The 13107-nt window shown below is 37.4% G+C and overlaps 1 protein-coding gene across 2 annotated transcripts in view; it reads left to right on the forward strand.

Annotated features, from left to right (window-relative positions):
• Window positions 1-13107, forward strand: part of PAX9 (paired box 9) — a 71884-nt gene that overhangs the window by 14836 nt on the left and 43941 nt on the right. For both annotated transcript variants that reach the window (XM_089680248.1, XM_089680249.1), the window contains exon 3: window positions 926-1062. In XM_089680248.1, the coding sequence (XP_089536374.1) occupies window positions 926-1062 (137 nt within the window). The remainder of the gene's footprint in view (window positions 1-925; window positions 1063-13107) is intronic.

Genomic DNA, 13107 nt, shown 5'->3' on the forward strand with positions numbered 1-13107 from the left:
GCAAAATCTGGTGCATCTGTACAGGGGCGGACTGACAATTTGGAAACTCGGGCACTGCCCGAGGGCCCGGGGTCAGTAGGGGGCCCCATGAGATGCCCCTGGTACCTTTTTCATAGGCTTTTTTGAGTTTGGGTAAGGACACAGGGGCCCCATGATCCACTATTGCCCGGGGGGCCCCATGAGTTGTCAGTCCGCCCCTGCATCTGAACATGGTAGCCAATCAGCTCTAACAAGCAGGGCCCTCTGTTTCCTCTTGTACCAAATTGTATTGTAATTGTTATGTCTACCTTCATTTTGTAAAGCGCTGAGCAAACTGTTGGCGCTTTATAAATCCTGTATAATAATAATTATGCTTTGACAAAAAACCTAGAAACTGATTGGTTTCTATGCAGAGCTGCTCCAGTTTTAGTAAATCAACCCCATAGTCTTCTTCAAAGAGCTTGATGTAGGCATATAAAAAGAGAAAAACAATCAAAACAAAACACCAAAATAAATTAATGTTAATAATCTAGGTTTTAGCCCATTTACGGTGTCACAGTATAAGCAGAATAAAAGAGGCAAAAAATTGTATACTGCATAGAGTTTGTGCGTGACATTTATATGTATTATATTTCCAGGTATAGTCGTTCCATAGTATACAGTTTGCTCCTATTTTATACACATGCTGTTCCTATTAGCTGTATTAGTCATAGGGACATTTTTTACTCTAGGTTGCAGATCCTAAAAACATGCACAGTGATTCATTTTATTAGCTATGGAAAAAGAAGACAAAAAAAAAGAATTTTTATTATTTTTATTGTTTTATTGGAGTTTGTGACTTGCCTAGGTGAGCCCTGTTATAGGGGATACCACATCAGCTAAAAGCAGCATAGACTTGCCTCTCTACATAGGAATGTATTGGTAACACTTGTGTTTTTCGCCCCAGTCAGCGACACGTCACCCTACCACAGCCCCAAGGTGGAAGAATGGAGCAGTCTAAGTAGGAACAGTTTCCAGTCTTCCCAGCATATGATCAACGGGTTGGACAAAGGTTCCCTGGAACAAGAAGTCAAGTACAGCCAGGTAAAGGGGGTGAGAGATAATTATCGGGGAGTGGGAGTCATAAGAAGCTATTAGAGCTCATTCACATTACATTATTGTGCATATAATGCATGTATGCCGGTGTGCAATGTGAATGTACACTGCCATGGGCTGCAATACATTGATAAAACACGTTGCAATACTTGCTTTTTTTCATTGTGATTCCATGTGCTGCAGTGCGTCGCAATACATAAAAAACATCTGAACGTGCCGCACAAAAATGCAATGTCATATTTTTTCAGTGTAATTGTGAACTGAAACCATAGGACGTAAGACCAATTCACTTGTTCTTGTGTTGGGACAGTTTTGGGGCAATGCTGCCCAATGTAACCCAATGCTGCTGGTGTGAATGAGCCCTAATACTTGTTTATTAATGGCTACATCTAAACTAAGCATGGCTACATCTATTAGATGAATGCTCACTGATGACATCTTCTTGATGGAATGCTTTTTGCAGCCAGTGAGATTGCTTGTAATAAATGACAAAGAGAAGTACTGTCTCTGATACTATTTTTTGCACTTAGCTATTTTTTTAAAACAAGCTTTTAGGGGGCTATCCCCTTCTTATACCGTTGAACAGTACTGCTTAGACTTTTGAAGAAGGGGGTAGACCCCCCAAAAGAAAAAAGACTGTGCTAATTAAAAAATAATCATGGGCAGTACTCAACTGTGCTGTTGCAAATGCACTAATACAACCACAATGACTTTACACTTGTAATAAAAGATGACATTATTTACTAGTATAATGTATAGTCCTGCATTGCACAAAGATATAGAAATGGCCAATCAGATTGCATGGTCATCTATAGATTTGTTAACATTTATGTAGTATAGGAACGTATGCAACTGGATATAACTGAAGCAGACTGGGGTCTATTTACTAAATGTGTAGCGTCTTTTTTCAGAAATTAAAGGACCTAATAAAACTATCTTGTATATCAAAAAACATAGTTGCACCAACTGGCCATACATTATACAGTTTTCTTATTAAATTTCCTCTAGATTTACCATCAACTATGTAGTGTAAAAGCCTGTCTGATTGCATACAAATTTTAAGTGTTTGGGTATGACTTCATATTAAATGGTTTTGGTAAATCTAAAGGAAACAAGAAAATTGTATAATGTATGGCTCACTTTTGTTGGTGAACGGTCTCAACTCCTTTAGTAAATCAAGCCCATTGTTTAGATAGGTCCCTATACCACATAGCTGTTAGTAAATCTATTGGAGAAAAAAACGTGTGGCCAGTTTTAGGAAGCCAGAGAATATACCATTTGAATGGTATATTTTCTACACAAATGGTCTCCCATACATATAATCTTTCACACCAGAAATGGCCTTGATTCTCTCTATGATAAAGATAATTTGTCACAAATACACCTGTCATGGGGGTAGATAAGATTGAAATTGTGTTTCTTTGTACAGGAATGGCACATGGTTATTGTTATTCATGCTAGTTGTTATCAGAAAAAAAAACAATTAACCTAAAGATGGAAAAAATAGACTCACAAAAAGACTGAAAATGAATGCAAAACTCCAGCTCCATTTTTATCTATGACAGCCATTTATAAAAGATCTTTTGTATGAATGCTCTGTCCTTTAGTCTAAATCACTTGTGTCTTATAGGCACCCTATGGTGATAATAGTAGTGCTTCTGCTAGTATATCAAAATATGGACAAGGTTAATTAAAAAACAAAAACACAAGAAAAACTAGAGCAAAAAGTAGACCTGTGGTCCATTTTCATTTTGTGTCCTCTGGAAAGATGAAAGAAAGGAATTTGACTAGTAGCTCTATGAGGCTCTGATATTTACAGCAGGTTTCTTTGTTCTAGTTCTCAAAATTTAGGAAGTGTATCATGTCAACATGCCCAATTGAAACTGAGAAGTACAGTAAAATGAAAGTATAAAATGAACAATATAATAGAAGTAGTCCTAAGCACAGAGATTAAGGATCTTTGTGGCTATGGAAGGATAGAGATCAGCTACCTCTGTATAGGAAAATATTTTTCAATATGGATTTGATGCTTACAGTAGCTAGTATGACATTAAATGGAAGTAGAAATAAACCATAGAACCCAACTCTGCAGGGACTTTCTGAGCTAGAATTGGCAACAGGATGAGATGCACATGTTATTTGATAGCTGGTCAGCATTAAAAATTCTTGATATCATGCTGATCCAGGAAAAAAACTTTGTGTCTTGTTTCCTTCTCTGTTGATCAGGAATATTCTTGAGAATGCTTCGTTAATGGACAAGTGTCCCTGCTTTAGGTTCTAATATGAACAATATTAATAAATGATTGCTGCTAATAAATACTCATATAATAAGCGCACAAAAAGCCCCTATTATATGTTAAATAGTTACAACTCATGAAAGAGGAGAAACAGCTGAATAACAGCTCAACGTAGCATTCAATATACCACTCCCAATACTTCTTTATACCCTAAGGGGCAGTTCACACTACAAGCGTTTCCGTTGCATTTTTTCTGTATCCAAAATGCACAGAAAGTAGGTTATATGGTTGTCAATGTCATAGTTCACATCAGTGCTTGCAGCTCCAGTGCATTCTGGATGCAGAAAAAAAAGTAGGACGGGGCTGCATTTTTTCTGCACTGAACTGTACTGGAACAAGGTAATACACATAAAAAATGCACCAAAATGCACCAAATGCATCAAAAACGCACTGTACCACACATGTCCCTATTTAAATTGAAGAAAATAGGGGGAAAAATGAACTGGAATGCATAAAAAAATGTACTGGAACTCATCAAAAATGCACCGGAACATGCCAGAAACGCGTAAAAAATCTGCATGCAAAAACACATCCTGAATGCATCTGGACTGCGTTTCTATAGTGTGAACCGGCCCTAAATTACTAAATACTCGTGGGAGCAAATTGCTATTCTTGGTGCCAACATTTGGACCTAGAATTTTCTGTGAGCCATATTGGGTTAGGTGCAAGTAGGTTTCTAAATGATATCTGCAGAATTGCTGGTGTGGTATGAGCCTTTAGGTAATATTACTGTATTAGCTGAATAATAGACAAGCTGTAAATCTTAAGGCTCCAGGCACACTGGCTTAAAAAAAATACCAGTGGTCTTGGCAGAAAAAATGCTATTTTTCAGCAATTTTTGAATTAATGTCCAGGAACGATTAGGAGTTTTTAGCATTTTTTTTCTGCCAGAAAAACACTTTCAAAATCGCAAAACAGAAGGGTTTTTTTCTGTCTCTAAATGCTGAGCTTAAATGCCTCTAGACTACCTAATGTGCATGGACACATACAGTAGGTTAACATTAGTTGTTTCTACAGGCAAAACGCTAAACATTTTTTTAAGCCAATGTGCATGGAGTCTTAAGGATTATGTTAATGTACTAAAGAGTTAAATTTAATTGTTGTCTTTGGGTTAAAGTTAGGTTTAGGGGTTAGGCCAAGGTTAAAAATGAAGTTTAGTGGTTATGGAAAGGTTTGGGAATTAAATTATACTTATTAGTTTGATGGGTCAGAAGTTTTAGTAAGCTTAATAATTAGGTTTGAAGGTTTAGCATTAAATTTGAGATGTCTGTGTTCACGTTAAGGGTTAACTGAAATATTTCCAATGCACACGAAACTGGAATTGGCTTTAAGGTGTCGGTGGGTGCTGTGGCAACCATTGAATGGAAACCGCAGACATTCAAACCTTAAAATATGTCACCGGCACACCAAGCATTCTCCAAAACTTTATTCAGTGGTCACATGGTAGGAAAGAAAAGAGGAGAGGCGCCTTCTAAGTGCAGTACAAAAAAGCGATTTTAATCAGCCACAAATAAAAAAACTCACAAAATTGATAAATGAGCCCATCAATGTAATTTGCTGTAAAGCTGTCATCCGTGTCCTGCAAGGGTTCGTACGGTGGAGTAATGGCCGCCATAAGTGGTGGAGGGGGTCCAGAACGCTGTGGTTAATCAAGAGTTCCGGGGACTGTCCCCTGACCGGAACTGGAGGTGACTGTGACCAGCGTGAACTGCAAGCCGGGAGGACGTGACGTCACACAAGAGGAAATACGGCAATGGAGGAAAGAGGCTACGCACTTGGAGCTAACCGCTCCTTCTAGAGGCCTTTTTCCTACCATGTACATAGAGTTGGCTCACTCTGGGATGGCTGCCACCTAAAAGCGGTTATACAGTTCCGGACTTTCTTGGGACTTATGGACTCTCTGTATGTTTGTTCTAACAGTCACTGGAGATAAGCCATCAGTGCGTTGAGAGTTCTTTACAATATTCAGCGGTCACAGCATATTAACAAAGGCAATGTTTCGGAGCCGCACAGGGCCCCTTTGTCAGAAAGTTAAAAGTTACATTTCATGATCTGGTAGAAGCTTGGGAATTAGGTTACAGCTATTGGTTTAAAGGGTTTAGGAGTTTTGGTTAAGGATATTAATTAGGTTTATTGGTTGACGAGTTGGGTTAGATTTGAGCTGCTGTGTTCATGTTAAGGGTTAGGTTTATAGGTTTGGTCAACTTTAATATTTAGGTTTAGGTGGTTCATTTGAAGTTTAGGATTAGATTTGAGTTTAGATAATGTTTGCATGGAAGGAGTTAGGTTTAAGGTAATAGTAGGCTACTTATGTTAAGAATTTATGTTCGATAGATAATGAATTGTTTCAGGTATAACCAATTTTTTTCTGGACTTCTCACAGTGCTTTTCAGCTGTAGAATGTATTTGCCAAAAAGTTATCACTTTGAGTTTATGAGGCCTGAGTACCACCGTATCTAGGCCACCTCCCTTTTATGTACTGTAGGTTGCCTCCATACTCAAATGACTGTATAATTACCTGTTCATTGTACAGAATTTGGAAATATATCAGAGCTTCCTACATATAAATAATAGGGGATTCCAGCAATAATACGGGTGAAAAGCACAGGACTCCTGATGCTTCCCAAAATACCCCACAAATGATAATAGTATTCCCCAGTTCGGACTAAGTATAATATCCCCAAGATTTATTGACAGACTGACAAATAAGGGCAAATAAAGGGAAGTATAGATGAGATTACCATTTTAAATTTACTTAGTACCTGTCAGAATAATTAAAGCAGAACTCCAGCCCTACCTTCAGTCTTGCACAGTTGTGCAGGCTGTACTGAAATTTCTTACTCTGATTTAACTGACAGCAAGTCAGATAGAGCCTGCTTAATTTCCTGGCTGAAGAACATCCAGCATTATCTAGCCTTTTCCTTCCCATCCTGATTGTCATTGGTCCACCCTTTTCAATTAATTGGATTTCAGTACTTTTAATTGTGGAAGCTTAACATTACATGTGGACATTACCCGCTTTCTGCTTTCAAACTCAGTCTTCCTAGGAACATCTACTCCTCCAGACCTGGGGCGGACTGACAACTCATGGGGCTCCCGGGCAATAGGGGATCATGGGGCCCCTGTGTCCTTGCCCAAACTCAAAAAAGCCTATGAAAAAGGTACCAGGGTCATCTCATGGGGCCCCCTACTGACCCTGGGCCCTCGGGCAGTGCCCGAGTTTCCAAATGGTCAGTCCGCCCCTGCTCCAGACTGATATTAGGTATTTATATAACTCCTCTAAAGACCCAGCCCACTATTTGCCTCTGGGCAGAGAGCCCTTGAGAGGAGGAGTGTGTTGTGATGTTTTCAGGACGTCTGGACCCTCCCAGCAGCCATGATCTGCCTGTACTAAGCAGAGAAGCACAGGGCCCCAGTGATGATGTCACCAGGAATAAAATATCATGACCACAGTGAGGCTCATTTATAGACCATTGCTCATGACTGTGAGGGAAACTGTGTTTCATTTTATGATTGTTATTGTGAAATCACAATAAATTTTCTGATTCTGATGATTCAGTTGTTGTCTAAAATGATCAATAGATAAATAGGGTTTGCATTTCTCAGTACTGAAAATGTGCAGCCTTTGTCAAAGAACTCATCTTGTTTTCTGGCAACATTCTATAGACATCAGTAATACTATTACTGTGAAGCACTTAGCTGCTGAAACAGCCTTCCCGCAGGAGAGGAGTTAACATACAATTTAGAAGATGTTGGAGATCTGTCAAAGAATAAAAATGACTGGTACCACCAATGTGTGGCATTTTTTAATTTTATGTCTATGGGTATTATGTATGAACAGAAGGGCGCAACCACAAAAGTGCAATGCATACTAAGACATGCACATCTATGGACATGATTTAATATAGATTTCAATTTCTTTATTTATCCAAGTGAACCTGTATTTATTTTGAAAACCCAATCATGTGCATAGCAATGTAAAAATAGGTATTTTGATTGGATGGCTGAAGTTCAGCAAATCCTCTCCACTGTGTACTTATGTTTTAAAATGATTGGCTGTCAGGTTGTATGTGGACCTTAAACTTTAGTCTATTGCTTAAACTAGTCATACACAGACAAATACTTGACCTACTTTAGATTATAGATTGGCATGCATCATTTTGCAATTTTTTTTCCCCAAGTGTTTTTTTTTTTTTTTTTGGTGGAGATCTATTCCTAAGGGAACATGGAAAAAAATCTAAATTGTTGATTGAGAGTTCCGAGAATGCTTTAAAATGTTTGCAACCAATGAAGCACACATTTGATGCCCCCCAAATACTTGTTATTACATGTTTGTTAACTGCTCCAGTCCTGAATAATCACTGGTGATGAGACCTGCCTACAAAAGGGGCCAAATGTGGCATGCCTTAGGGATATTCCTTCCTGGGAGGCATGCTCACTGAGCTTCATATTAGTACATACGTTTCTTCAAACCACAAAAGCCTCTTCTGTAACATAGCAATAGAAAAATTTGCATTAACATGTCCCGTATTAAATTCACTTCAAAATGATTCATGCTTATATTCTGAAACCACAGAGCTATCACAATAAATACTTGCAAGTAACGAATGGCTTACACCCTTTACTAATTCAAACCAAATTGTTTCAAGTGCTATAGGAATGACTCTGTATGATATATCCATAGTATAGAAAAAGCAGTAATTCTTGATGTGTAAAACTACAAATGATTGAGTAACACCTGTACTTTCAATGGGATCTAAAGATCTTAAAAAATATATTTTTTAAATCATAATCATATGCATTAATTGTAACAGAATATACATATTTATTTACATAGCAATTTGTATAATCAGGGCTAAGTATCATCCTACTATGATGGGGTTGAGTAAAAGTATTTATTAAAGTGCCCACTTTGGGTAAAGCAGACCTTGAAGAGCCATCGTGAACTAGATGCATGTTGTAGTACTGTATATAATCATTTATTTTCTATTTACTTGTATTAAGACCAGGGTGATTCTGACACTTTTTGTTTATACATAAAATTCAGTATTTTTTGCTAGAAAATTACTTAGAACCCCCAAGCATTATATATATTTTAAGCAGAGGCCCTAGAGAATAAGATGGTGGGTGCTGCAATTTTTTATGTCACATGGTATTTGCGCAGTCGTTTTTTAAATGCAATTTTTTTGGAACAGATACCCTTAATGAATTTTAACGCACAAACACACAATATAATACCCAAATGTTTGGTTAAAAAATAAAAGATGATGTTACATCAAGCAAATAGATACCTAACATGTCACGCTTTAAAATTGCACACACTCGTGGAATTACGTCAAATTACGGTATTTAAAAATCTCCATAGGTGATGCTTTAAAAGCCTTTACAGGTTACCAGTTTAGAGTTACACAGGTGGTCTGGTGCCAGAATTATCTCTCTTACTATAGCATTCACGACAATACATCACATGTGTGGTGCGAATGCCGTTTACAGATGTGTGCATGACCTACGTATGCATTTGCCTTTGTGTGCGAGCATGGAAGGGCAGGACACTTTAAAAAAAAATTTTACTTTTTAATTTAATTTATTTTTACACCATCCTTTTAAACATTTTTTGTTCCCTTTTATTATTATCACAATGAATGTATAAACCCTTGTAATAGCAATAGGCTAACAGGTACTCTTTACGGAGATTTCTGGGGTGTATTAGACCCCAGATCTCTCCTCTGCACCTGAAAGCTTTGGATAAAACTCGGATTGGTTCAATCCAAATCTTTCCCTTGTCGGTAATGGTCAGTAAACAACTGGCCAAAACGAAGTGACAAAATACTCGTTGCTTCTGATTTCATATACCATAGAGCTGATTGAGGATATTCTGGCCCTTGATCAGCTCCATGGTAAGCCAGCGGAACCACTGGCTTCACTCCAGACTTGCGGGTGGAATGGTAGAGCCTGAAGAGGCACTGAAGGGCAGCTGAAGGGAGGACAACCCTCCTGCAACCTGTAAAAGCAATCCAGGGACTAATTAGCTGCTAGGATGGCATGTACATAAAACAGAATCCCCAGTCCTGAAAAACAATACTGGGATGATGCCTGTAGCTGCAGGCACCATCCCAGTATAACCACTTAAAATGCTGACGTAAATGTACTTAAGATGGTCAGCAAGTGATTTGATGACAGAACTATGGCCTACATAAATGGTCCTGTAGAGCAGCCTTTCTCAGGTTTCCTCCAGAGGTGGCTAGGGGTTCCTTGAGCAATGAGCAATTTCCACTTCTCAGATATGTAATCACTGACACCAATAATATTTTTAGCTATCTATAAATATAGCATTCTTCCCACTGACCACCAATATAAGAAGCTCTCTTCCCACTGACCACCAGGCTAATGTATAGTGAACTATTAATATAGTTATTATGACAGGTGCTCCCTAAGACCTGAAAGTTATTTCAAGGGTTCCTCCACGTCAAAAGGGTTGGGAAAGGCTACTGTAGAGTATACGGCCAGCAGTATACAATGGCACAATATTTATAGAAAATGCATTTAAGATGGAGGGTACAGGAAATATATGTTGGTTGAAAATGAACCTCTGGAAGAGCCCAGTAAATTAGAGTTATGGTTTACGACAGTGGAAATTTCCAGCTTTGCGGTTTTGTGTTTGTGGTTAGTCCAATTAGGAGAATATAATATCTTTGAATCTCTCATTCCTTTATTGCACACTCTACTGGATTAGAATTGGATCCCTACAGTTTTCATTTTTAGCTGGTTTGCAATGTGATGCACTGCAGTTGTATCCCCCTTCATGTGCATGGCAGGCTGTCTTTGCCATAAAGTTAAGAATACATATCTGTAAAAGACACATCTGTAAGCCAGTACACACGCAACCTCCTGTCCCTGGCTTCGTAAAATATAAACTGCTGAGTCCATCTGCTTTCTATGAATTAAAGAATCTTTACATCCTTATTCTGTGGCCAATAAATTAAACTGTTTCATTTTCAGCAAAGAAAAAAGTTACTTTTATATTTTATGAAGCTATTCATTTTTTTAAATATGAAAGTGATGCCAAGCACTTGTGTACTGATTTCTTACCAATGGGATGAATAACTGTTTTTATCAGGATGTGTACATTAAACTGTTAAATAGAAAAAGTATCAGTGTTTTTAATAGATAATCTCAACTATCAAATGGACATTGAGTTACTAAAGGCAAATAAACTGTTTACTTTGCAAGGAAATTTGCACTTTGCAAAGACATTTAGCCTAGTAAATGTGGGGTAGCTCTGCTGACTTCACCCAGTACCTTCATGTGCATGCAAAAATATATTTTTTTTATCCTGCACATCATTAGATATTGTTTGTGAATTTTCACCACATTAAGAAAAAATTAACTTGCACGGTGAACAGCCTATTTAACTTTAGTATGTCAACCCCATGGAAGCTGACATACTGCGATGTGTTCTTTTTAAAATATCTAATGTACAGATATTTTTTTTAATGTATATTTTCCCTAAACCTTTTTGGATACTTGAAGTGAACACAAGCTAATGGGAAAATGACTTCTTTGGTCGATAAGGGTAATTTATTAACAGTAGAGGTTCAAATCCACCTGCAAATCTGGGTAAAATAACTCAATTATTTTAAGGGAATTAATAAATAATAAAAAAAGGAATTTTCTTTTAACTTGAATGCAGCTGACCTGGGCTTACCCCCTCTGCAGGAAAGGAAATGCTGTTATTTCATGCAATTTAAAATAATTAAAACTTCCATGGTAATGTGTTTATGATTACAGCTGTAAATAATGAACATTTTCATTGCTTTATGTCTTTAGAATGTTCATGGACAGACACGGGAATGTTTTGGATGATTTTATTTATGAGACTTTATTTTATTATCTGTACTTAGTGTTTAACCAATTCAATACCTTCCTGCCCAGGCCATTTTTCAGGTTTCAGCGCTCTCACACTTTGAATGACAATTGCACGGTCATACAACATTGTACCCAAACTAAAATTTTATCGTTTTCTTCACACAACTAGAGCTTTCTTTTGGTGGTATTTAATCACCACTGGGGTTTTTCTTTTTTACTAAATTAACAAAAAAAGACCAAAAATTTTGAAAAAAATACACGTTTTTCTTTCTTTCTGTTATAAAAGTTTGCAAATAAATAATTGTTCTTCATAAATTTAGGCCGAGATGTATTCTGCTACATTTCTTTGGTGAAAATAACCCAAATTAGGATGTAATTTTTAGTTTGTAGGAAAGTTATAGAGTTCACAAACTATGGTATAGATCTGAAAATTGATCAATCCTGAAGTACTGACAGCCAATCTAATTTCTTGAGGTCCAAGAATGTCAGAACAGTACAGATATCCTCCAAATGACCCCTTTTTGCAAAGTAGACAGTCCAACGTACTTCATAAGAGGCATGGCGAGTTTTTTGAAGTTGTATTTTTTTGTCATAATTTTGTCATAATTTTTTGGAAAATGAAAAAATTAAAAAAATTAGTTTCACTATTTTGTTTTTACATATTGTCACCAGTGCAGTACAGCGTCACCATATAACTGGCATGGCGGTGATCAGGGACACTGACTGGTGACAGTATGAAAAAAAAAAAATATATATATATTTTTTTTTAAGATTTTTTTTCATATTTCACTATGACCAAAGTAGTACAATGTTAACATAGTAACATTGTACTACTTTGGGGAAGTGATCAGTATTTTTTTTTTTTTACACAATTTGCTTATAGCAAATAATTACTTTGCTATAAGCAAGCATTTACCTGAATAACATCGATTCATTCAGGGTTTTTTTTTTTGTTATTTTGTGCTTAGCTGTGATTTGGCCACAGCTAATCACATGACATGTGCATGTGATTAGCTGTGACCATTCACAGCTAGACACTAGTATACAATGGATGGAATGAATGAAGCCATCCATTGTATACAACTGTCATGTGCCCTGCTGTGATTGGTCACAGCAGGTCACATGGTACTGGCAACGGGGGCCGGTACTCAGATCTGTCATCGGCCGTGTCAGAGGTACACAGTCGGTGACAGATTGCGCTGCTGTGCGGCTCTACAGGAGTGCAATCTGCGCATGTGCAGGAGGACGCCATATGGCATCCACCCGGAACGCTGATGACATTTTCCGGCCACCATTCGAACATAGGGCGGGCGGCAAATGGTTAATTTATCTGTGTGCCTATGATGCTTTGCAAATTTCACTCTGTATAACCAAGATAAACTTTGGGGTTTATTTACTAAAGCTGGTTTACTCAGAATCTCCTGCACTTCTGCATAGAAACCAACCAGCTTCCAGGTTTTACAACTTAATTGAACAGGCGGAGGTTACAGGCTGACTGGCTACCATGGATAGATGCAGAGATTCTGAACCAGCTTTAATAAATAAACCCCTTTGTTTTAATAACTAAATAACGATTGATTTGGTGGCTTATGCCAGTGTTTTTCAGCCTCTTTTCAGTCAAGGCACCTTTTAAAACTGTGTAAACAAGTGCAGCGCTAAATGTATAATGAATCAAGTGGAACAATAAAGTGCATCACATAAAAAAATGAAATAACTGTTGGCAAATCAAATTCTAGAAATTGAATGGAACAGTAAAGTGCACCATAAACTGTATGTATCAAAACGGAACAGTAAAGTGCATCATATAAAAGTGCAAATATCTCAATCAGTCATTTGTAAAAAATGGAACAATAAAGTGCATCATAAACAT

This window comes from Staurois parvus, unplaced genomic scaffold (genome assembly GCF_062004578.1).
Source record: "Staurois parvus isolate SC_StPar_1 unplaced genomic scaffold, SC_StPar_1.0 ptg000237l, whole genome shotgun sequence".
Taxonomy (NCBI): domain Eukaryota; kingdom Metazoa; phylum Chordata; class Amphibia; order Anura; family Ranidae; genus Staurois; species Staurois parvus.